Consider the following 24,357-nt stretch of genomic DNA (forward strand, 5'->3'; position numbering starts at 1 on the left):
ACAACATGGTTGCACAAGTGCACACACCCGTCTATAAATGGGGATGCGACTGTGTTCGGAATTAATCAATCACATTCAAACTCGTGTGAAATGGGGGTCAGCACACACCTGACACCATTTAAAGTACCTCTGATTAACCCCAAATCAATGAAGGTGGGAGCGTATGTACAATGTTAGATCAAAGCCCCTCAAATATACTTTTTGTGTTTGTTTTTATGATATTAATGAAGAAGAAGCATAAAAGGGCACTTTTTTCCCAGGGCAGAAGGGCAGGGGCTTGAGCACCACTCGGGGTCTATGCGTGCATGTGCCTGATGCCTCCCATTCATTTGTCCACGCTCCAGTTTTAGTCATCCACTTGATTGGCCTGGCATGAAGCAAGGTTACGCTTACCCATAAAGCAAGAATTTCTGTGGGGTTATAAAGGCAGCTGGCGATGTAGGTGTTACATGCCTTTCAGCCGTTTGCTCACCAAAACCCCCGAAAGAGGTTGCTGAGGAATCCTGGCTGACGGGCTTGGAAAAACCCTTCCGTCCATGTAGCAATGGCGTGTGTTTCACCCCGAGTAGGTTTTTTTGTCTGCTTGTTGTGAGGCGAGGTTCCCTCCTCGCACACTCAGACGTGCTTCAACTTTTCTTTTCTCGATCTGCCACTCATCATGTGCGATTATGTTTGAAGAGGACCTTTTGGATAACTGCTGAGCGTGCCCGCTTTGAAATTGAGCCATTATGAGGCGTCTATCAGTTCCACTGCTGTTTTGTCGCTGCCGCTGTCAAGGTGGGCTATGCTAATGAAGACAGAACTTTTCTTTTGGGTTTGTGAATGCAGACAACGTTGCAAAAACTGACCAAAATCATTTTTGCAACGCCGGTAGTTGCAGACGGCGCTAAACGCTTGCGCAGTTTTGCCGAGTTTGGAATAGACCGAAGGTATGAAGGTCATCTGGGACACAGCAGCGGTGCAGAATTTTACTCATTGGAAAACAGTTCTGAGGACCGGGGTTCAAATCCCGGCCCCGCCTGTGTGGAGTTTGCATGTTCTCCCCGTGCCTGCGTGGCTTTTCTCCGGGCGCTCCGGTTTCCTCCCGCATCCCAAAAACATGTCTGGTGGGTTGATTGGAGACTCAAAATTGCCCGTAGGTGTGAATGTGAGTGCCAATGGTTGTTTGTTTGTATGTGCCCTGCGATTGGCTGGCGACCAGTTGAAGGTGTACCCCGCCTCCTGCCCGGAGATGGCTGGGATAGGCTCCGGCAACGCCTGCGACCCTGGTGAGGGGAAGCGGCTCAGAAAATGGATGGATGGAAAAAAGACGGACTGTCATCTTCTGGAAAGCAAGTATGAATGTGATGTATGCAGCATGTATGTGTTTGATTGTGATGTGCTTGTCGACGCACGCTGGCCCCTGCAACGACTTGCACAGCTCATCATTGCCACCAAGTGGTGAGCCTGAGCCATGACCTCCCACTGGCTGGAAGCGCACTTCCATATGCTTGCAGTCAGGGGTCACAATGAAAGTGTCAAAAAAGAAAAGGCGGCACACAAGCGCTCACAAGGCTTGAGCACTGAAAATGTGCCGATCAATATCTCAGCATTCGCGTGTGGTCTGTTTCAGTGTTTGACTGCAAATATATGCAACACAAATGGTCTTCTCCAGAAGGCGGCGCAGCGCGTGCGGCACATTTGCTCGTAATAGTCCACCTCCACCTGCTGAGGGGGCAAACGACGAGTCTTTCTTTTCATCGCAATCAAGGTCTCAGCGAGAGGCGGCTAACAATGTGATTTGAGTTATTTCCGTCCTGCGGTCATCAGCGTGTAATTAGCTGGCACGCCATTCGATTTTGCTCCTTTCAGAATCTTTTTTCTGGATCGATATCACTTTGCAGGCTGTGAACGGCGGTGGCGCGACGACGGCCTCCACGCGGGCTTCGATCAGGTAGCTTTCCAACATGGCTTCTCTGGTTGGTCTTGCAGTACTGACCCCCGTGGAGGTCAAGGCTTTGGCATGGATCTTATTGTGCGCGTCCTATCTTTTGGGCGCTTTAGCATGTACAATGGCGCCTCGAGAAACGAGACGCAAGCAGTCGCCGAGACGCTTTGTATTGCCGTTACGCAACGGATAATTGACAACAAACGGTGGAGCAACACATGGGGACAGATCATAAAACTACTCACAGGAATATATTCTTTATCTTCTGTCAGGAACGACTAATATTATTGCGTCTTCTGGAAGAGTCCCTCATGACCGTCTCCATGTACCGCATATCCGTGTTTCTGTATTATACTGCCCCCAGGTGGCCAAGGTGCACACACCGGTCGGAGCAGCACTACGTCCATTGAATTGAAGCGAAAAAAGTGGCAAAAGCTGTGTCATTCTTTGCATTCTATTTAACTATTGGCCATATTTCATCGTTACTGCAATGTTTTATAAAAGACTTATAGAGTGATACTTTTCTTATTAAAAACACATTACAAAAATGTCTGTCGTGTTTTGGGGGATGCTGAACGGTTTCTTGGCAATTCCATTCGTTTTAACAGCGAAAGTTTTGAGTTTCTCACTGAACAAATTAAACTCGTATCCCGAGGCACCACTGCACTCCATGAAGTGGCAGAACTATTCATATTGTACTTCAGAGCTAGAAAAAAAAAAAAAAAAAAAAAGACCAAAAATATGGTCACAGTACTGATTCAACTCCTTTAAGGAAATGTGCAAAAAAAAGTTCTGAAATGTACGTACAGTAAGTACAAACGTAAAGCGAAAGAATGCATTTCTGGTGTCAATTAATTGCCAACAAAAAATGTGCTCAGAAAATGGTTTCCCTCTTTTTTTAACTTGAAAATAAATGTCTGAAAAACGTGTCGCCGTAGCTTTGTTAAGGTTGCGAACTGCAGTTGATGCCTGAAAAATGACACCTGACCTGGACGTGCTTTTCATATTCTCCCACGGCAGAAGCCGGTGGACACGAGACGCAATGCAGATGAATGGAAATCGTGCCTCGGCCTTTTTGAACGGCGAGCGAAAAGGGGTCAACGTCGGACAATTAGGAGTGAAGCGCAAGCGTGACCGAATACTCCGGCGGTGACAAGAAGTGGCTTCTGGAGCGAAAAAGTGGGCCGGGTAGAGCCGGATCGATATGCCGCCGCCGAACGAGAACCGGACTATTTTCCCGCGACGTGATATCGACCGCAAGACTCATCGGGGTCGGCTTTATTCATGCCGCCGAGAGAGTCGCATCCCGGTTACACCGAGGACGGCGGGAGGGCTGCGTGAACAATTTTGGCCCGTGTGATGCAATGCTTGAAGAAAAAGAAAACAAAAACTGCAATTTATTTTTATTCATCTGCACTAACAGGCAGTGGACAAACACTGTTGCACGGACAAGGAGAAGAACGCCGGGGGGGAAATAAGCATTTGACTTCTTATTAGTCTGAGGCAGTTGCAGTGGAAGATAACCCATTCGAAACATCGTTCGTCAAGGCAGCTGCGGCCTTTTACGCAATTCACACAGGACGTTTCCTGTGTTCCGGCGTCGCGTTCGGTGACTTACCGGATGTTCACAAGATGGCGCTCGTTGGCGGAAAGAGTCTCTCTGTGGGAAAACAAAACCTAGTCCTTTTGGGATGTCGTGTACTAACTCATGGTAAATGATCGTTTGGCGTGCAACAGCAAAAATGCAGCAAGTTGCATCAGAATTCATTCTTCAATAAATACGAGTACGGGGAAGGTGACACAAAAATAACATTGTTCACGGTCCACACTTATTAACACGAATTGTCATGTCCACGGAGCAAGTGTTGCAGGAGCAGTATTTATCCACTGGGCGGCAGCAGTGGATTTTGTCCTTTGACGTCGCTGTGGGGACCTTTGGTGACCTCTCTTTGAGCGCTTACGCGGCTGAAGACTTCCAGACTTCGCCATAAGCTGCCCGCAAAGGAGTGAGACGCTAGCGTCAACCTTCAAGCACATTCACTGTGATCCTCTTGAAGTGTTTTATCAAAGGTGAAAGGAAACAATGCTCTTTCTTTTTTTCGGTTTATAGTGTTCAAATGCTCTATTTGTCGTGTTAATTCAGTTTACTCAGCTCAAATTGAAATGAATTGAAATGGCATGAATCCATTCCATCCATCCATTTTCTGAGCCGCTTCTCCTCACGAGGGTCGCGGGCGTGCCGGAGCCCATCCCAGCTGTCATCGGGCAGGAGGCGGGGGTACGCCCTGTACCGGTTGCCAGCCAATCGCAGGGCACATAGAAACAAACAACCATTCGCACTCACAGTCATGCCTACGGGCAATTTAGAATCTCCAATTGATGCATGTTTTTGGGATGCGGGAGGAAACCGGAGTGCCCGGAGAAAACCCACGCAGGCACGGGGAGAACATGCAAACTCCACACAGGCGGGGCCGGGGATTGAACCCGGGTCCTCACAACTGGGAGGCTGACGCTCTAACCAGTCGGCCACCGTGCCGCCTGAATCCATTCCATCCTCCTGAAAAATCATCACACTGTTTCTGTTACTTGTTTTTAATCAATGCCGGCCGGCACGGTGGTCGACCGGTTAACACATCTGCCTCACGGTTCTGAGAAGCGGGTTTCAAATTCCCGCCTCGGCTGTGTGGTTCGCATGTTCTCCCCGTGCCTGCCTGGGTTTCCTGCGGGTACTCCGGTTTCCTCCCACATCCCGAAAGCACGCATGCACGCTGGGTTGATTGAAGACTCTAAATTGCCCGTAGGTGTGAACGGTTGGTTGTTTCTGTGCGCCCTGCGATTGGCTGGCGACCGGTTCAGGGTGTGCCCCGCCTCCTGCCCGAAGATAGCTGGGATAATAGGCACCAGCGTGCGGGACGAGAAGCAGAAAATGGATGGATGGATGGATGTTTTTCATCAAGGAAAAATAGCATTGTATTGTAAAATACAAATAATAAAACATAATAAACGAGAATTCAAAGAAATAGTGTGATTAAGCTGCAAGTTGTATTTGTGCTACAGTATATGTGTCTTTAAGGGGGCGTGTTTTTAATATCTTGGCTACCCCGTTACCTTTTTGAAGTTGTCCCCTCACGTGTTATAGGTGGACGTCAAATACGCCTTCTTCCACTGCCTCTAAATCCTCCTCAGCAATTACTGGGGACAACAAAGAAGACACAGCAGAAACATGAGGTCGATGCGTCTATCAAATTGGGAAAAAAAGTCAATGAATTGTGTGGCCTTTGTCTGTTCATATTGTCATTTTGATGTGGTGGCCCGACAGCGCCGACGTAAAAGCCGCCAGCTGCCGGATGCCAGAGGCAGCGCAAAAACAAACAAACAAACGTCACGTCTGTGAGTCGGTGGCATCGCTGCATTGTGCCAATTGCATTCCCATCGCGAATGAATCTCGATTGTTTCTTCCGTATGCTGAGAGGAAGACCGCAGCGGCGCGGCTGGCTGTTGGCGCTACGACACGAAAGGGCTGAGACGCGGCAGACGAATCGAATCGCACGTGAGCTTGCTTTCCGGGGGACGGCTCCACTAGTGACTTCATTTGCCGCCGATGACGTCTCGTCTCATCATCGTTTGTTACTCGGCGAGCTTCGGAGTTGTTTGCCACCCCTGTGACTGGCAGATGGTGCGTCCAGAGGTGGGAGAAGTCACATTTTGCCGGCAACGGGCGCAATCCTCGTATCTCTAAAACCATCGCAAGTTTGTTGAGCCATTCTCATTGCATCGCCAAAGAGAGCGCGCCATTTCCACCGCTTTCGATGGGTCAATCATTTGTACCCGCATGGGGACTGACCAATATTAAGTTTGAGGTTTACGCGCGGCAGGTCTTAAGTCTCAAGTCTTTCAAGTTTCACGAAAGTCACGAGCTCCTCTGGGACAAATCGATGTCGTGGAAACTTTCGCATTTGATATTGCATAACTGGTTTTAATGTCTGCAAGAGGCTTTATCGTGAACGTGAAACGGAATGGCGGTTTGGAAAGCAGACGGTGGATTCTCCAATTCTAGTTTTGGAGCTCTTACCGGTGTTCCGGAGGTCGGGCGGAGGGTTGGCAGGTGGCGGGAAGCTGTAGGATCTGGCCTGAAGAGCGGGCGGCGTCTCGTGACTGATGCTCTTGGTTCTCTTCCGGCACTCGACGACCAGGCGGCTGCGGCAGGCCTTGTGGCAGTTGACCCCGCAGGCTGAGCCCGCAGAAGGAAGGGAAGGCGGCAGGGAAAGGTGGCGAAGGAGGAGCGGAGGGCGGGGCGTCCCGAGGACAGGCGAGGAGAGGCGGCGGCGGCGAGGGCGAGGGCGCCACGCGGATGAGGAGTGGGGTGGAGAGAGAGGCTCAGACACAGGGGAGTTGCTGCCAAAGGCCATGCAGACGCACGAGCACTCGCACAAACACACGGCGAGGCCAGCTGGGCCCGACAACAACTCTGCAAACCAGGGGGAGTCTGAACGATCGGGATACATTTGAACAAAGGTCCTTCATGAATTCACGGGGAATTTTTTCAAACACTCATTCTGCTGAACGTAACGAGAGAGGGGGGCCTTCGTGTCGCAACAAGCGATTCGTTCTAATTACGTGCCTGTCGATGGCGCTACACAGCTCCGACTGCAGTCGTGAAAGCTGCGATTAATGGCTACGGGGCTTCTCGGATTCACTTCGGCTTGTCCCATCGACGCACTGCAACGTGCCGATGTGTGCGGCTGTCAGGCTTAGCGCTTGGTGTTTGAGTAGAAAATGAAGGCCGGTCTTACCTTTGCACTTGTAGCCCTGCTTGTAGAAGCCCCAAATCTTCAAAGAAAAGAAAGAGGAAGGTTTGTTTGGACCGACACAGACAGAATTGGTGATTGACTTTGATGGACGCGCTGGACTATTTTTTACGTCTTTCCCTCCTCCTCGCGGTTGCACATTTCTCTGTGTGACGTGCACACGCGCCAGCACATTATGCGAAGGGAAGATGCACATTTGGGGTTGAGGCTTAGCTAGCGAACGAACAACATCTCGCAATTGCACTGGATAACCACTGATGCGAAGGAAGGCGCTGAAGTTGTTATGGTGGGGGACGTGCCACGCGCGCCGACCCCCGAGGGCACCGTTTCGGCCACACCCGAAAACAAAATCAGGAAAACAGAACTCGTGAAAAACAGTTCAATACGGCAGGGATGATGATGATGAGGATGATGACGATGATCCGTTTATTCTGATCTAAATAAACGGCAGCAGGAAAAGAGAGCAAAAACAAATCGACGGAGCAGAACGTCAAGCGCGATACGAGGGAGGAGCTCAGCGGGACGGTCGGACGACATCAAGAGGGATGCCGGAGGGGAAGTGTTGGCGCACACGGCGCGGGGGGGCAACCACATGAAAGCGAGATCGCACGCGGCCCCTGCAACATCTGACAAGGCAGAAAATATCCTGACCTCTTCACGCACAGACACACAAACACACACAGTGGGCAACAAAGTAAAGGAGGGCTCGCGCCGCCTACGCTGACTGACCTTTCATGTCTCTGCACAATTCTTATTTTTGGCCTGAATTTTGCATTCTCAAAATTCCTCACCTAAGAAAGTCGTTTGGGTGTGAATGTCATCTGTTTCCTCAGTGACACAGACGACAGTGACGTGCCATTTCATTGCTACACTTCCTGAATCGTTTGTTGCGTTGCGCAGACAGATAAGACGTTCCGCTCATTCGCTCGCACTCGCCATCTGCGCTCGTTGCATTTTGTCATTTTAGCGGAATTGCGCTGCCACGTGAGATGACGTGTATGAAAACTGAAAGCGGTTACAGACTATGTGATGTGGACGAAGACGTGCTCATTATCATGATTTGTCCAAAAGGAAAGAGGGCAGATGAGGATGTGCCACTGACATGTCGTGGTGGCCTCATTTCTGTTTTGAGAATCGCAGTCGACGCTTCCTGGCTTACGCGTGCCAAATCCAAAATGTGCCCTTGGATAATACAATGTTCTCGTAGAGCCCGCTGGTGTGTGTCGTGTGGGAAATGTCAAGGGCCGCACACACGTCATCACACGGCAATTATCTTCCTTTCCCAGGTTGTGGCGGAGGATTAGAATAATTGGCCCTGAGCTGACCCGGCAGCAGACGAGCGTGGGTTCTTTGCGGCTCTGTTCCTGCAGTTTGAGCTCAGTGAACCTTTTCTGAATGGAGAACAACGCGTTCAAAAGCACAGAAGCTGACAAAGATAAAGAAAGTCATTTCGAATCAATAATATCTCACAAAGCCGGCGCAGTGCTCGCAGAAAGTGGGCTTGACGTAGGTGGCCTCGGCGAAGGTGTGGAGAAAGCCCATTTTGCAGTTGAGAAGCGAGCTGGCCCTCGTGAAGTAGTCGATCATCTCCTCCCGGCTGATTTTGCCGTCTCTGCGGAAGGGGGTACACGGACGCGGCTCGGATTACCGCACCTCGGTTTCGGTTTATGGCCAGGGACCAAATGAATGTCCCTCACTGGTTCTTGTCCAGTTCTCCGAACTTGCTGAGGTAGGGAAAGTTGTTCCTGATGGCCTCAAACTCATCCCTGGATATGTGGCCATCGCCATCTGTGTCGAAGTTCTTGAAGACAGACTGTGTGACGCGGGAGGTTGGGAGGAGGTGATTAACCAAGCAAAGAAGATGCTGAACACCAATTATCCATGAGTTTTGCTCACCTCCACCATCTTCTCGATGTGTTTCTTGATGACCGTTGGGTCAGCGTTGGGCTTCACCGACACAGCCCACTCATAGATCACAGTGGACTTGGGGTCAGGAGCCGGAGCGGGGCTAGAGTTCTGCAACAGACGCGAGCATCGGTGTCACTTTTGCACTCCGGAGGAAGAACGGTCCTCTCACACTGGTGCTTACCGCTGACTTGCGAGGTTCCCTCTGCAAAGACATCTGGTAGATCTCTTCTTCTGTGTGATACTGGTCCAGAGATACCTGTGCACAACACCAAGAGGTGTGCCTCTTCTTATCAGAACCTGATTAAGGCAGATGCTGGCTTTGTATTGCCTGCATTCTGCATCTCCGGCACCCACTGTCAAGAGGTTCAGCAGGTCCGTGTTGGCGTCCACGTTGGGCGGCGTGTTCTGTATCAGTGCCAGCTCCTGAAGGATGATGTAGAGCTGCTGGGTTTTGGCCAGGTTGACTCGCGTCTTCTCCTTGTCGGCCCAGTCCGGCAGCGCCACGTGCACGGCGATCAGATCCTTCAAGTGCACGCCCAGGATGGGAAAGCGGAAGCCAGAGCTTTCCGAGAAGCACTTGCGGTACTGGCTGTAGTTGCCGCACGACGTCACCAGCTCGATGAGGCCGTTAAAAACCTGAAAAGGATGTATGGGTAGATATTGCCCTTACCACAGTGGCGCCATCAGCAAGGACACCCACATACTGTACATGTGGGAAAAAGCTACCCAGCAAATCTCTGGCGCTTCAGTCGGACGCACCTTGTTGGTTTCAGCACTGATGTGCGCCTGCGTGTCTTTGAGGCGTGAGATGGAGCTGTTGCTGAGGCCGCCCACCACCGCCATCAACGTGTTGAAGTTCTGCAGCTGCAGGAGCTTCTGTTGAGGAGCGGTTCGACAGCTAAATGTGGCTTTTATTCAATAAGAGATGCAAAGGACTCGTTAGGAGCAGGCAGCGTGACGTCCCCGATAAAAAGTTACGCACAGTGAGCGCGTTAACCGGGCGGCATCAAAGTTGTGACATGTTGTGAACGGCCCTCCGCAGGGACCCGCGATGCCCTTCAGCCTGCGTGACATCTCCCCGCACAATCGATGGGGTCGCAGCTGTGTGGGAAGACCGCCCGAGGGGGATCAACTCATTCAGGTCACCCGTTTGCAATCAACTGCTAAGGCAGCGTGGAAGGTAGCCCAGTGTTTGTGCAGCAAACACGTGCCCAGCGCGAGGACCCAAAAAAAAAAAAAAAGGATCCGTTTTAGGGAGATTGAATTCGCCCTTGCGCCACCAGCAAAATACACTCTTGACTGGAGTACGTGTTACGTTGCTGTCCGCATCAAACGAATTGAGGCGCACAACAGCCTTTCATATGCAACACGACAATTGCACCCCGGGGGAAGCTGAGAGAAAGGTTCAAATGAAATCAGCTCCGACCTCATTTTTTGTCCCAGCGTGTGCGCCACCAAACGCGGTCAGCCATTTAAACTGGAAGGCAATTCAAGTGTTGGTATTATGCATTGCAGTTGTGGAGAATCTTTCATGTCAGATGAAGAGGAAAACATGGCAGGCGTGAAGACCAGGTGGCCGAATTCGATGACGAGACCGACGCAAACGACAGCATCAATTGGTTGAGGACGCAAAACTAGGGAATGGCTCTGCACTGAAAGGATGATGAGGTATCACCATATAAGGAGATATTAACGAGCAGGCAGTAAAGTGGCAGCTAACATGGAAATGTAGGAGCAACCGGGGTAGCGGTTTACATAGATTATGGAAGATGTATGGAGGACTGGTAAATAGATGTACATCAACAAAAGAACTCACGGGTGGAGCCAAAAACCGACCTGTGCAACTCTGATAAAGTGCGAGACGACTGAGGCTCTCTGAGGCGCCGTGGGCTTACTGAGCACCATGAGCTGGATCCACTGCGAGACGCTGTTGAAGAGCGTGATGAAGCGTTCCAGCACCGGGTTGTCCACTGTGCAGCCGTGCATCACGAAGCTGTGGTAATCCTGAAACTAAAAACACAAGCACGTTTGAAATCCGTCCGAGCTTTGAGACTGAAATCTACCTGGTCACGGCGGTCCTACTGACCAAAATCTTGCAGAAGGATTTGTACTCCAAGTAGGTCAGGTGCTCAGCCAGTTCACAGGAGTCAAGGTGGTCGAAGAGCAAAGACATTTTCCTCTTTTTGGAGACAGACGGGACACGCTGAGTCACCTGACGCTTCCATTCATACGACGGCCTAAGGGCAAACAACGAGGATTCAGGAGGATGGGAAGCCAAAATGGATTGGAAGAGATACAGATATGTTTTGCAAGTGTGGCTTCCTGGTGATGTCCGTCTGGGCGACATCTGCTCGAAGCTCGACTGCTGGGGTTGCGCCCCGAAATGTGCACGCTTTTTCCAGACCTTTTATTGCCGAGCAAGTCGGAAAAGAAAGCCGACAGACGGACAGAGAACTTCCACGGCTTACACGCTCTCAATGTCAATGAGCTGGCTCTGGCGCTCGTTGCCCTCTGTGCTCAGGAGGTCTTTAAAGTCCTTCATCTGCTCAGCCAGTTCCGGGTTCAGATTGAACTCTGCAGGAAACTCGGAGATCCAATACCTGCCAAGCATAAACGTCAAGTGACTCTCTCGCAAAGAGTGCGGTTGGTGTGGAAGAAAGATGTTCATTACTTTACGAGGTGGCATATTCTGCTTCGCCGCACTGCCGTGCAGCCCCCCTCTTGAGATCTGACCAAGGAGTCAAGAAGAACCCTTCCACCATTCCAAGGTCACGTTTTAGTCGACTGCATGCGGTTCGGGGACGCTTTTGTCCCCCAGCCCCTCTTTTAGCTCTCAAAGTGCAATATTCGTAAACGATGCCCACTTCCATCAAAATGAAGGATACTTGTGCACCAACTTGGCAGCCATGTCTGTCGACGAGATGTACCAAGGATGCATCGTGAGGAACATACGCACCAGGGCAGGGTCCACCAGCACCCCTGTTTCATCTAAAACAACAACACAGGTGGAGGACACGGCACTTGTTAACATTTTGCATCTTCACGACAAAAAAAAAATCCATAAAGAAATGGCTAAAAGGACAAACCAAAGGCTCGGACGCACGCCTCCGCCAAGTCGTCCACTGTGGCCGACTGCTCGCATGCGATGGGCTCCATAACGCCGTCCCCGCCTCGGTTCCTTCCCCACACTGTACACGAAGTAGAGAGTTGAATATGTTTCGGTCTCTTCCAACCTCATTGCGACACAAACTGACAGCCGTCAGACCCAAAGGCAGGAAACCGCAGTCTATGATCTGGCCGGCCCAACGCAGCTGTGCGAGAGTAAAGTACACAAGTAATCGTGCTTCCTGTCAGCAAACGTGCACAGATGCCGCGTTCCGAGAATAAGCGGCGGAAACGTGCGGGTATACGAACGAGTACAAGGGGAGGAAACCATGGCAACCGTGGTATCAAAGTAAAATCTACATTCTTTGTTTTGAAAAGAAGTCGAGGGGTCAGAACAAAGACCCCACCCGGTCTCTGCAAGTGTGCGCGTGCAACGAAGCCTCGCACTGCGCCGTCCGGGAACACTCAATTGCGGGCTTCGGCGGCTCCGTGGGCCCCGCGCGCGCTCTGCGGGCAAATCGTTAAAAGCGGAAGCGGTTCTTTTTCATCCGAGAAGAGACGACACACGAGTACGAGTGAGCCCCAGAAAGCTCACGAATGGACTTTGAGGTAGCCAATGAGCTGAGTTTGATTGTGTTCAGTGGCAGAAAATTGAAAAGCAGACTTTGAGAACGAAGAGCTCATGAATACCGCAGGGACGGCTAGTGCGGGTCGCGGTATGCACGGTGAGCGGAGAACGACGATTGGCCGGGGTCTCGCCAATTAGCGCTTAGATATTCCGAGGAACTAAAACAGGGCTGCAAATCGTCGGCGTCGTCGCGAGAGTCCGTCTGAGCTGCAATTTGGCCTCCCGTCGAGAACAATCTGTCCTGAAAATGAGAGCGCTCGTCCTGCTCACAACGACCGGCGTGCAGCATTGAAGCAAAAACACACGGAAACACCGGCAAGCGAGTGCAGGCGCCGGCCGACGACCCGGGAAGATTTGGACAAGATGAGGACACTTATTTCACAAGAAGCTACGCTTTCATTGCGAACAAGCTCCCTTTCCTCGTTGTCTTCATGCAGCATTTCCTATATTTCCCTTCAGTCGTGGTTCTCGGCTGTGCCAGGTCGCACGCACCGAGGGAGGGAGCTTTAGCGTCACGTGTGGTTGGCAGATTATCGAGAGCGGCGGGACGGGGCGTAGCGGGAGCTCGGCGGGCAACGCGGCGGCCGCCGCCGCCGGCCGGCTGGAAGATGTCAGCCCGCCTCTCCTTTTCGGCCTTTCCCCGAAAATACTTTGGAATCCATTTCTATTCTCCTCCCTAAAGGGACAAATGACAAAGTAGCTCCGCGAGACAGCTAGAAAGTAACGATGATGGATGACACCGCCGGCTGACGCTATCGATCATTTCCATGCAAGTAAATACTTTGAGCCCGGGCTCACGCGGGCGGCTATCGATTCTGCCCAAATTCAGATGTTGATCTTCACGCAGGAAATACACGATTTTGACAAAAGGCATGCTGGGATGTGTGAAAGAACTCGACTTGAGCCCACGGTGGAAGGGGATGGATGCGCTCCAGCGCCTTCGCTTGGAGAACTACAGCCAGAGTAATGTACACGGAAGACAGGCTCTTGAAATTGTTCCGAAGCTCGAAAGGTCAAGCGTGAAGAAGCTTCCGGTGTCACAAAGTCGAGCTCACGCCTACAAATACAAAGTGTGAACATTGTGTCAGGCTCTGCACCGCTTTTGTTTGCCACTTCCTGCTCAAACTTCTGTCCTTTGGCCAGATGTGATCATCTGCACCATAACAAACACAGGAAAGGGGTGTGTGTGTGTGCGTGCGTGCGTGCGTGTGTGTGTGTGTTGCCACATGTAGAATAGGTGCAATGTAAAGGCGACCGCTTGCGTTCTCACTTCCTCTTTTTGATCACACAGCTTCCTTTGTGAAACCCTGACTGCGCTGGAAGTTGTTTGTGAACACAAATGAAATATGCAATTGCATATTAGTCGTCGTCGTTTTGACTCCAGCTTATTCTGCATTCCTGAAGTCCTAAAAGGTCACTTCTTGTCGCGACTGGCATCCGCACATCTCACGTACAGATGTGAGCGCAAATGTCCCTCTTTGCCTTTTTTCACAGCCATTAAGCAAGGCCGGCCAGTGGTGACTTTGCTTATATTAGTTGCTCTGTGTCCTCGCCGTTTGATGCTCGGATAACCTCGAGTAATCGTCACGCATCTCTGAATGAACTGGAAAGTGCTCTTTTGTATGTGACAGCCAGCCACATCGGATGCAACAGTTTCATGTTTATCCGCGTGGATAACGCATTTGCACTGCGCTTCATTCCCTCTGGCGGTTTTTTCATTGCGGGCGAGTTGAGTTCTTTTTCTTTGAATTCTGAGTTTCGTGTCACCCAGCCCACCCGATAACCGCCTCAAAGGTCGTCGCAGCTCCGACTAGTTGCCGTTGATGTATTTTACCCCCAAACCTCAAATTTCCCCACATCGTACTTTCCTTCAATAGCATTGAGACGTTTCTAAGTTAGGGTGAATTTGTTTTGCACGTTCTCGGCCAACGCCCACAAGTGACCGATGTCGCTCAACTGCGACACGTCCGCCTTGACGGTCTTTTATCTCCGGCTTGATTTTGTGGCTCGTCGCGTTCCGTCCGTGTTTCCCTCGCCTTATTAAAGACACGGATCGAAACATTGAGAGACAAGTTCCGCAGTCTGCGGGCTTTTGACGGAAGGCGGAATGAGGGGGAAAGGAATGAGCCCATTGTGTGGTACGTCTGCCTTCTGTCCTCTCGTCCTCGTCCTCTAATATTATCTGAAACAACGAAGCCAATTAGGGCCTGAAAAGCGCCACGCGGGTGGAGGAGGCGAGCCGGAGGCGATGTTAACACCAAAGGCGGCCTAAAGTAATTGCGCTGCGGCGCACGACGGAGAGGAGGAAGAAAATAAGAGTTGGCTCGTCGAATCGGCACTGCCCAATTTGGCCAGCGGTGCCCGAACTTGAGACAGCTTTCCATTTCACGTCCATGTTGAGCACCGCTTCAGCCGTGGCGAGAGGTGGAAAAAAGCTTCCCGAAACTGATTTGTCGCTTTATCTTTGTCGGTTCATGCACACTATGAGGATATTTGATCGTGATCCGGCCTCCCAAATGAAAGCAGATTGTTAATCAAATCCAGAGAAATCGCTTTTCCTTTGAGCTGCTAATACTTTAAGGTTGCAGATTAGTGCCTAAATCCCGCCGCTCTGACTCCAAGAAACACGCGTGCAGAGGTTTTCTGAGTCGAGCTATTCGAAGGGACGTAATCATCGGGCCTGACGCCCGAACACGCTTCAAAATCTCTCCAGAGGCTGTGGAGGAGCAGAATCCCCACCGCGTCAAGACACCTGCAACCTGCCGAGTGATGCCAAATAAGTGACGAGAGACTCAAGACCCGACCTGACTTCATGCGGACCGTTTATCACCGCTCACCAGCCGGCGGTCACGTTCGGCTTCTCGTGGCGCCGTGCAGAACGGATCCGTGCGTGCATTCGGGTAGTTGAGATGAACGTAGCAGGACTGGCGGATTCGTGGGCCGTTCTGCTTTATTAGGCAGCACAGCAGGTGAGCATTAAACGCACTTTCTTGTGAAGCCGCAGCTTCAATCCAGCAAACGCTTTGCATTGCGGTTGTAGTCGACGGTGTCATCTCGAAGTCAGTCGGGGGAAAGAAGAGCCTCAAATTGTGATCATTTCTTACCTTTAGAGGAGGACGGCTCCAGTGCCCTGCGTATGCAGCTGGAACACGGACACCAAATGTGGAGTGAGCAGGGACATCAGCTGCCCCCGACACGGTCTTTGTGTAGCTCAAAGCCCTTCAAATGACAACTTATCAGAAGTCTCTGCAGCATGTGCTTTTCATTTGCCTTGGCGGATCTCCTTTCCTTTTACTGCAAAAACGCAGCGAGGATGCGCGTCTGCTCCGCACGCCAGCCAGGTCCTCTCCTCCGGCTGTGCACTGCAGCTCCACGGTCCCGCCTCTTGGTGGCGTCACGAGCGGCCGCTGCATTTGGGTGCGTCACGTGCCGCCGCCAAATGTACAGGCTTCGACGGCGAAAAGAACCACGTTCAAGTCGAAGTGTAGGCTGAAAGGCTTTTCTTCCAGACGTTCCGTTAGTATAGTCCTCCTATTTCCGATTGCCCCGAACGCAGCATGCAAAAGTCCGCCCTTAACCGGAAAGTGAAAGAAAACTTGAAAGCGTGTCAGGTTAGGTGTGGCAAACTGTGCATAAATGTACTTAAAGCCAGCCAAGATGCCTCTGTTGACGAGTCAGATCTTTTGTAACGCTTATAATGTTTCTCGCTTTTATCAGAATGGGCAGCCAGGAAGTCGTCGAGTTGCTCGGGAAGTGCCTCAGGGCGGCGGCGGCGGCGGCAGCAGAAGCAGCAGAAACAGCAGAAACCTCCACTGACGTCGACAGGCACAACTACTGCAGTGTCAGAGGTCAGACACGAGAGAGCGCTGCAGTAACAGTGCCGAAAGTCCCTTCAGGCAATTGACGCGGCCGAATGTCTTCATTGCAGATTCCCTGTGCGCGGAGCTGGCTTTGCTTCTGCAGGAGGCCTCGGAAATGAGGTGGCCCTTCGTGCCCGAGAGGTGGCAGTTCCAGCAGGCCGTCGGCTCCCGAGACAAAAGCAACCTGAACGAGCTCGTGGGCCAGCACCTACCGCAGCTCCTGGTGAGAACGCGCATCGTGACCCCGTGACGCGTGTTTGGCTTTTCTCACTTTTGCCGCGTTGCCAGAACGTCCTGGAGGCCGCCATCGTGGCCCGGGACGCGCGCGCGGCGTTCGCTGTGATATTTTTGCTGGACCGCTTCCTCTACTGGACAGACGAGTCCGGCTCGCTGTTGAAAATCAGCAAGCTGCTTCACAAGCGCTACCGAGGCGCCCCCGTGGCCCCTCAGCTGCTCATACGACAGGCCCGGGTGTACCTCAGCTCAGGTGGATGAGACTCAGCAGCTGCGGTCAGTTCGACAGCGCCGAATGACGCCAATCGCCATCTCTCCTTTAGGCAAACTGCAGAAGGCCGAGCACATACTGAGCCATCTTATTGCCAACAGCGGCAACGCAGGTGAGTACGTTTTCAACGTCTTCCGGTGCGCCACGCTGAATTATTCGCCTTTCTGATCTTTTGACAGGATGTTGGGTGTACCGCTCAGAAAGTGACCGTGCTCTCGTGCAGGCTGTTAGTCTGCAAGTGCGCGGAACGGTTTTGCAAAAACTAGGTCTGGTTCTTTTGCCCGGCCGTCCAAACATTCACCGGCGCCATTTTTGATGCCTCGGCAACGTCAATACGCTTGCAGGTCTGTGGGCGGAGGCCGCGGAGCTCGTCTGGGCTTCTCTGGTCGGTTACAACGCGCTGCCTCGACCGGATAAAAAGGTCACGGAGGTCCTTTTTGCGGGTTTTCTAGGCCGCTTTGCACACCGTGCCGAAGCCCTGCGTTTGTCTCCACCTCACAGGGCATCGGAACCTCTCTCGGCATCCTAGCTAACATACTGCTGTCCATGAACGATGAGGACTTCCGTGCTTTCAAGACGATCCCAAACGTTGATTTAGTGAGTGTGACTCTTGACTGCTTCGAATCTTGAAGCCAGTGTACCGTTTGTATTTGTGTGTCTTCGTACGCAGTCTTTGCTCGGCGACGCATCCCACCGTCTTCTGTCCGCAGCCAAGGCAGCCGCAATGGCGGTGGTCTACAGCCAGTACACGTCACTCTATGTGCTGACCAATGCGGTATGTTGTATTTGCGCGATGGTGCGGGTGTAGCTCATTATGTGGCCATGAAGTTCCTCTGTCTCTTGTAGACAGCCCAAGGGACCTGCTTGCTGTCGTACAGTTTCTCTGCGGCGTGTCTCCCCGCAAAGAGGACCTTCTTCCTGCTACAGGCCAAGGAGGCGTTCGAAGTGGGCCTCCTCGCCAAAGCTCAGGGCGAGGTGGTCCCCAGCAAGCAGGAGCTGCACACCTTCATCAAGGCGGCTTATTCGCTCGTTGTCACTCGCAAATGGCTCGACGGACCTTCTGAGGCCGTGACGCGGTCAACGCGGGCTTGCCAAGAGGCTTTGGCTCGCTTTTACGATTACTGCCACGCGGACGCCCACGACAGAGGAAGCTTCTGCGCGGAAATCATGGGGTCGATGGCTCGAGTCAAGCTGGAGTTGCACGTGGAGCCATTCGTCAATTCCGACAGCCGCTCTTTTATCCCCGATAGCTTCAGAAACATGAGTGGCGCGTTGGCTGATTTCACTTTGGATGACTTCTCCAGGGTGCTGCACAGACTTCAGAAGTATCACATGTCGCTGTGTAAGACCGCAAACGCAACATGTAAGGCCGGGAAAGAGGTAGTGGACGGCGCGAGGATGTGCATTACGGCGTTTGGGACAACGGAGGACGTTTTTAACGCCGAATGCATCACAGAGGCCTGCGGACTTTCAAGGGACGCACCGTCGGATGTTTCTCGACTGTCTGAGCCCCGCAGCAACGTCGCGAATGCAAACAGTCTCGGCTCTTCCTGGAAGAAATCCTCCTTGAGTAGTTCTGCGTCAGGGAGGTGTGCCGTCGACAGCCCCACAATCCGGAGATCACCAAGACTTGCCACCCGCTTGTCTTCCAGTGCAAGTCACAGTTCTGACAAGTTTGAAATAGTAGAAGCTGAAATACCAACCGTGGGCTCCGATACCCCCGATGGTGACCACGGTCCAACGGACCCACCGGCGGGCGCACTGCCGCGGTCCTTATCCCGGCTGATACTGCGATCGAGCTCTCTCAGCAACAGTTTTGAGTCAGAGTCATCGTGGGAAAACATCTCGAGAACATCCAGGTCTGCAGGAAGCTGCCAGAGCAGCAAATCATCTGAGTCCAGCGGGAGCTTCTTTCTCATGAAAACGCAAGATTGCCAAACCAGTGATCCAGAGTATGACACTGCTTCTGGGTGGGAATTCTTGTGCAAGCCCAAAGCGCTGGAGAGCCCTAATGTAGACTCTGGGAGCTGCAGCACCACTGAACCCTCGACAGAAAATTCCCGCGGGACACCAGACGAGTTGACGCTCGGTCCTCAAACGTTGAACCCTCGGTGCGACAGCTGCCTCGAGAGCAACACCCCGGCTGGTGTTGCTCCGGCGAGGCAGTATTTGTTGTCCCGGGAGGACTACCGCAGCCTCCTGGCCGGGGTTTGCCACGGCTGTCTGCTGAAGAGACTGAGCAGCGACAAGGCGAAGTTCAAACTTGAGCACTACAGCACGGCCCACGGTAAGTTTCGAGTCCAGACTTCGTGTGTTCTCGGTCCCTGCCATACCATTGATTGCAACGACTATCATCTCTGCCAGATGCGCTACATTTAAAGTTCTCCAAAGCCTCAGGACTGTGGACAGCGAGGGAGACCTGTGCCTATATTGGCCAATCAATGGGCTTGCACGGCACCCACAGAACCGCCATCTGGGTCCAGTTCTTACACCAGGAGGAAAGGCTGAGCAGGTGCGCAGAATAAAGGAGCATCGGCGGCCTCGGCAATAACCTCCGACTTTGTGCCGATCCGCAGTTACGTCGCCAAAGACTACCGGAAGCCAACGCAGATCCAGTTTCACCTGAGAGATGTGGAGAGGCAGATGACGGCCCAGTATTACGTGACAGAATTCAACAAGAGGCTCTATGACAAGGAGGTCATGGCCCAGATGTTCTTCCTGCCCTCGGAGGCGCTCTTGGTGAGCCGCAACCCTGCCCACAACACACTTGACGCAAAACAACACACGCGTTAAGGTTTAGTGCTTCTCGGAGCGTACGACCGTGCATTCTGGTCTGTGCCGGCGAGCAGATTTTGGATGGAGATGAGATCGCGGGCTGCGTCACTGTGGAGCCCTACATGCTTGGCCAATTTGTCAAACTCACCAACAACATCAGAAAGAAGAACGAAGAGCTCCCTGCGACGGAGTACGGCCTGGCCTTCGGACATTTCACCTACCTGCACTCCAACTGCCAGGACGTCGTCGTGGACTTGCAAGGTGTGTTGTGTTTGCGAAAGCCAGCTTGTCCGTATGAAACGATGACTACATTTTGTCGTCCTCGCAGGGTGGGTGACGGCCAATGGCAAAGGGCTGACTTACCTCACGGACCCCCAGATACACTCCGCGAGAGCCCCGCGCGGCCCGTCCAACCTCGCTCAGAGCGGAATCGATTCCTTCCTGCGGGAGCAACACGGACCGCAGTGCAACAAGGTTTGCCGGCTACTCGAGCTGCCGCCGTTGCCCGAACAGTCAAAGTGATTCCTCGCTCATTCAGTCCATTGGTGCCGGAATCAACAACGATGCCATATTTTCGTCATTCCATCGTGTGTGATGTGATTTCCATTGTATTAAATAACAAAGAACTCGATTTATTTCCTTGGTTATTGTGATTGTGCTGGATTGGTTTTGTATTGTATTGTTTTTTTCAAAGTGGAACCCGTTCCTGCTATGTGTTAGCCTTCCAAATATATGAGTGCATTGTAGTCTGACTGGTTGGAGACCTGGCTGACGCAACCCGTGAGTGTGACCTACATACATATTGCGAGTACTTCTATAACCCGCACACACGAGACGTCAGGTGATTTCTTTATCGGTGATGGTTGACCTGAATGTTATTGTGTCGCGCTTCCTGCTGATGATGCGATTTGCCGAACTAATAAAATGCGGACTCTGTCGAAAAAGCCGTTGAGTTGGGAGTCGCCCACCTAAGTTGTGCTATTGTTATTTTAGAATTACGATAGAAACAAATGTTCAGAATGATTGAAATGACATTGAAAAACACAAACACAAAACACATCACAGGTGGTGTTATGGGGGGGAAAGAATCCAACTTTCCCTTCAACCTTCCCCTAATGTATGCTTTGACCTCAGATCCTCGGTATTCACAATAAATGAGGTGCGGACAATCTATTGAGCACGACGTGTCCTTAGGCGTACGCGGTTGGGACCTGTTGAGCAACGGCGGCCCTCCGAGATGCGTCTACCCTGCGTGTCTGGTGATATGCTGCCGCTGATAGCGGGCTCCGCGTGCCAAGTGTTGTGTCTTTAGTTGGAGCACTTGTGTGTTATCAAAGAGCAGCTTCAAAATGGCTTTCTTTGAACCCAGACCCACAAACTAGCAATCAATGCAATACAAGTCAATGGATAAATCATTACAACCCTCTATGTACACTATACATGTACTGTACTGTATGCACAATGTTGCAATGTAACAGAAGTTGAGGTGTGGCTTCATGTTTACACCTTAACATCGCTTGACTGTCATGTCACTGCAACAACAACAACCCCGGACTTTACTGACACTCCCGTGACCCCCTAAGCCACTTAGCCTCCAAATATTTGGGATTACCGGTACTGGTCGTGTGTGTTGACATCGGCAGCAAATAATATGTTGAGCTTGATCTCAATTTAAGCACGAAATGCAATATAGCGACTCCGTGGAATCTGCTTTTCCAAGACAGTTGGTTGTGAAACGGCATCAGGAGGATGAACCTTATCCCAGTTTGTGTGCGCTTATAAGGAAGTGACTCCACCTCGCTCGCTTCACGGTGCCTGCGAGCAGCGGAGGGGTGCAAACATGAGACTTTTCGTTGTGCTTGCGTGCTTTCTGGCAGCGTGCGTGGCCCAGAAGCCTCACCCGTGCAGTAAGTACATAGAGATGCCTCTGCTTGCTTTCTTGGCTCTCTTATTTACCGTGTTCAACTTTGCTTCCGCCAAACAGCGAGTCCTTCTCTTCTCAGCGGCCAGCTTACTTTGGTACGTATTATTTATCTGACTGTGTTGCCAAGGCGCCCCTTAACACAATGGCAGTAAGTAAATAAGCTCACAGCGATCTTCTCTCTTTGTGCAGGCCACACAGAACGAGCAGCTCTGGGCTTTCGCCCGCTACCTGTACGACGCGCTGGGACACAGGATAAGGCTCCAGGAGATTGGATTTTACCAGAATAAGTCTTTTACCTATGATGCTCTTCTTCTCTATAGAGAGGTGAGCCCTGTGATCATTGCTTTGGGAATCTAAGGTAGCCTGGTTAGAAATGAAAAGGAAGCCTCGCAAGTTAGGAGAGGGTGTTTTGAAAAGTAACCAAATGGGAGCGTCTCGGTCAGACGACATAGAACTTCTGTTGCAGACACAATTTTGATTTGAAAAACGGAAAGCTAGATGTACCCAATGTGACCCGGCGTGTCTTCTGTTCACCAGGCCCTCATGTACGAGATTAACCATCAGGAACACACGTGCAAGAAAAGAGCCCTGCGGGTAGACTTCCACCCGATGGCGGTCCCCAGAAACGCTTCTCTTTTGGGCCAGGCCGTCGTGGGGAGTTCCTCGAGCCCGGGTCAGGGTCTTCTCGTCAACACGTGGACGGGCAAGCTTCCTGACAACGGTGAGGGGCCGAGTGGGGAAGGGAAGGAAACTAACAAATCTTCAATGGTCCCGCACGTGTTCACTCTCAGCTTCATCCCGCAGCGCCCTACATCGTCACGGTCACTGAATTCGGATGCATTCCTGTCTCCACAACCTACAAAACTCTGCCGTTCGGTTGGATGGTGACGAGGCAAGTCACCGTTGATATAATAATGACAACATCATTATTGTGGTTTACACGGCCGTTTATTTTGCTTCCACAGCTTCTTCAACAACGTCATTGGCATTTCCGACCCCAATCAGCTCAATCCTCCTGACTTCTGCCAAGACGCGCTGCACGAGGAGCCGGTCGACTTCTTTAGCTTGTTCCGTGTGAAATGAGCGACCGTATCGTTAAGACGAGCGAAGCGCTCGCCCGTCCGTCGACATAATCGTCTAACATTACGCTCCGATCGTGCTCATTTACAAACGGTCTTCTCGATATCAAAAGTTAACTTGAATACATCGGCGTTGTGTTTGAAGCTTGTTGTACTGACCCTGAGCGGTCTATCTTTGAATTCAGATTTGTGGCGATCAATTATGTGTCTACTGTTTGCTTTGCATCTTCAACAATGTACAGAAATGCCTTACGATTGAATTGAGATTGTTTTTATTATTTGTGCGCCACAAACTCCAATTGCAACGTGAACAAACCATGCACACAGTCAGCGCTGCACGTTTGGGCGAGGGCTCACTCGATAGCAGTAGTAACAAACTCCCCCCGAGTCCCCCACTTCCTGCACCTCCACACGTGCAGCCCGCGCTTCTGTCTCCAGCCACAGCAGCCTGGCGTCTGGATCCTCATCAGAGAACTGCAGCAGAGACCCCGAGGGGCGCAGCACCTTCAAACACTGCTTCAGCACCAGGCCCGCGCCGCTCTTCCCGTCCTTGGACTTGAGCAGGGCGTCCGTGGTGCCTTTGTCCACAATGAGGTCCACGCTGGTGGGACCGAAGCGTTTGTGCAGCTGCGTACAGTCGAGCTCCAAAAAGGCCAGCTGTGAAGAACGGTTGCCGGGCCGGACGGCTTCGGCCCGCACGTGCTCCTGCATGAGCCGTACAGCCACGGCGGAAATGTCCACGCACGTGACCCGAACCGGCACGGGGCAGCGTTGGTAAACGGAGGGACCCAAAGCGGAAGTGCCGCAGCCCATATTCAGGACTTGAAGCGGAGCCTCGGGTCTGGCCTCGGTCAGCAATAAGGGCGCGATGAGGTTTTGCACTGCTTCGAAGCCAAAGAACCACTCGAAGTTCTTGAACGTGCTTGTCTTGCTGCTGCGGTCGGCGTACACGCGGTCCCAGGTGGCTTTCTTGTCCATATTTTCAATCATTTCAGCTGACAGACACACAGAAGGACAAGTGGATTAGATGCAACTCGTGTTATCCCGTTTTAGCTGCTTTCTCTGCACCGTAACAAGACCTGAATAAGGCATCCAATCGGACTGATCGTCCCGTTTTCTGGTCATACTGTACAATTGCATGCTATCAAATACTGTCACATACAAGCGTAAAAAAGAAAACATTTTAAGGGAATTGTAATACTTAATGTGCCTTATGCTCACGATTAACTCATTCAATGCAATTTCACTGTACAGTACCGTAGTAAAAGTCTAGCGTGTACACATATAGATCCGTAATCGGACGCGTGATTAGGCTCGAAAGTACAACAAGCAATAATCAAATGCGCAGCATGCTACTTCCGGCAACAACGCGCTGGTTAGCATTTGGGCTAAGTAGCAATGCTAAAGAGCGCCGCGACGGCACAGAAAACCAAAACCCTCCGCCCCCCACAAATGAACACAATTCTCAGCGACCTGTCATGAAACGTACAGCTAAGAGAGGAGTGAAGTCGGAAACATGCGGAAAATATCCGACAATTTGTCAAAAACCATTTGGACGGCGGAGCCATCGCCTCCGAGTAGTCCGAGCTACGAGAGGAGCACTTACTCGGACCTAAAATCCGTGGACCAAAACATGTCCAGTTTCATTTTGCTCCACCAACATAAACGATCTTTGTTGTTGTCTTGTTCGCCGGTGACGAGATACGCGTTGACAATTATGCTCGAAATGATTTGGGTTTATCCTTTATGACAGTCATCCCTCCTAATGTGTATATTAGCATGCAAGCAAATGTTTGGACTGATTGAATTTAAAAAAAAAAAAAAAAAAAACTTTTTTC

General features: G+C 51.6%; 3 protein-coding genes across 18 annotated transcripts; 1 reads left to right on the top strand and 2 right to left on the bottom strand.

Moving 5' to 3' along the window:
- Positions 1–3,318: 3,318 nt before the first annotated feature.
- On the bottom strand, positions 3,319–16,182 carry LOC133397865 (RAS guanyl-releasing protein 2-like). 6 transcript variants are annotated; one of them, XM_061669254.1, is made up of 18 exons: positions 15,481–16,182; positions 12,869–13,052; positions 11,730–11,831; positions 11,529–11,631; positions 11,315–11,371; positions 11,112–11,243; positions 10,730–10,880; positions 10,480–10,653; positions 9,403–9,519; positions 8,998–9,279; positions 8,825–8,899; positions 8,632–8,751; positions 8,433–8,548; positions 8,206–8,347; positions 7,838–8,126; positions 6,721–6,757; positions 6,000–6,158; positions 5,033–5,119 (listed from the first exon to the last, which is right to left on the bottom strand). In XM_061669254.1, the coding sequence occupies exons 3-18, from the start codon at positions 11,797–11,799 to the stop codon at positions 5,110–5,112; spliced, it is 2,034 nt and encodes a 677-aa protein (XP_061525238.1). In that variant the 5' UTR covers positions 11,800–11,831; positions 12,869–13,052; positions 15,481–16,182; the 3' UTR covers positions 5,033–5,109. The 6 variants fall into 6 exon arrangements, with proteins under 6 accessions (XP_061525241.1, XP_061525242.1, XP_061525238.1 ...); XM_061669253.1 differs by lacking the exon at positions 12,869–13,052 and having other exon boundaries at positions 15,481–15,948; positions 16,019–16,181; XM_061669257.1 differs by lacking the exons at positions 7,838–8,126; positions 12,869–13,052 and adding an exon at positions 3,319–3,919 and having other exon boundaries at positions 5,036–5,119; positions 15,481–16,176.
- alpk1 (alpha-kinase 1) lies at positions 12,145–22,779 on the top strand. 10 transcript variants are annotated; one of them, XM_061669242.1, is made up of 21 exons: positions 12,145–13,149; positions 13,224–13,834; positions 15,090–15,345; positions 15,487–15,793; positions 16,094–16,224; positions 16,305–16,459; positions 16,525–16,723; positions 16,794–16,853; positions 16,921–17,007; positions 17,086–17,162; positions 17,243–17,338; positions 17,412–17,516; positions 17,588–19,028; positions 19,106–19,253; positions 19,318–19,480; positions 19,591–19,777; positions 19,845–19,990; positions 21,630–21,764; positions 21,978–22,161; positions 22,245–22,332; positions 22,406–22,779. In XM_061669242.1, exons 4-21 carry the CDS (start codon positions 15,630–15,632, stop codon positions 22,521–22,523), a joined length of 3,684 nt encoding a protein of 1,227 aa, XP_061525226.1. In that variant the 5' UTR covers positions 12,145–13,149; positions 13,224–13,834; positions 15,090–15,345; positions 15,487–15,629; the 3' UTR covers positions 22,524–22,779. The 10 variants fall into 10 exon arrangements, with proteins under 10 accessions (XP_061525226.1, XP_061525227.1, XP_061525230.1 ...); XM_061669243.1 differs by having other exon boundaries at positions 12,145–13,834; positions 15,417–15,793; XM_061669246.1 differs by having other exon boundaries at positions 12,145–13,834; positions 15,487–15,992.
- cskmt (citrate synthase lysine methyltransferase) lies at positions 22,381–24,336 on the bottom strand. Of its 2 annotated transcripts, none has more exons than XM_061669260.1 (2): positions 24,009–24,336; positions 22,381–23,514 (listed from the first exon to the last, which is right to left on the bottom strand). In XM_061669260.1, the coding sequence occupies exons 1-2, from the start codon at positions 24,085–24,087 to the stop codon at positions 22,847–22,849; spliced, it is 747 nt and encodes a 248-aa protein (XP_061525244.1). In that variant the 5' UTR covers positions 24,088–24,336; the 3' UTR covers positions 22,381–22,846. The 2 variants fall into 2 exon arrangements, with proteins under 2 accessions (XP_061525244.1, XP_061525245.1); XM_061669261.1 differs by having other exon boundaries at positions 23,777–24,091.
- Positions 24,337–24,357: the final 21 nt, after the last annotated feature.

The sequence above is a fragment of the Phycodurus eques genome, chromosome 23 (genome assembly GCF_024500275.1).
Source record: "Phycodurus eques isolate BA_2022a chromosome 23, UOR_Pequ_1.1, whole genome shotgun sequence".
Lineage (NCBI taxonomy): Eukaryota > Metazoa > Chordata > Actinopteri > Syngnathiformes > Syngnathidae > Phycodurus > Phycodurus eques.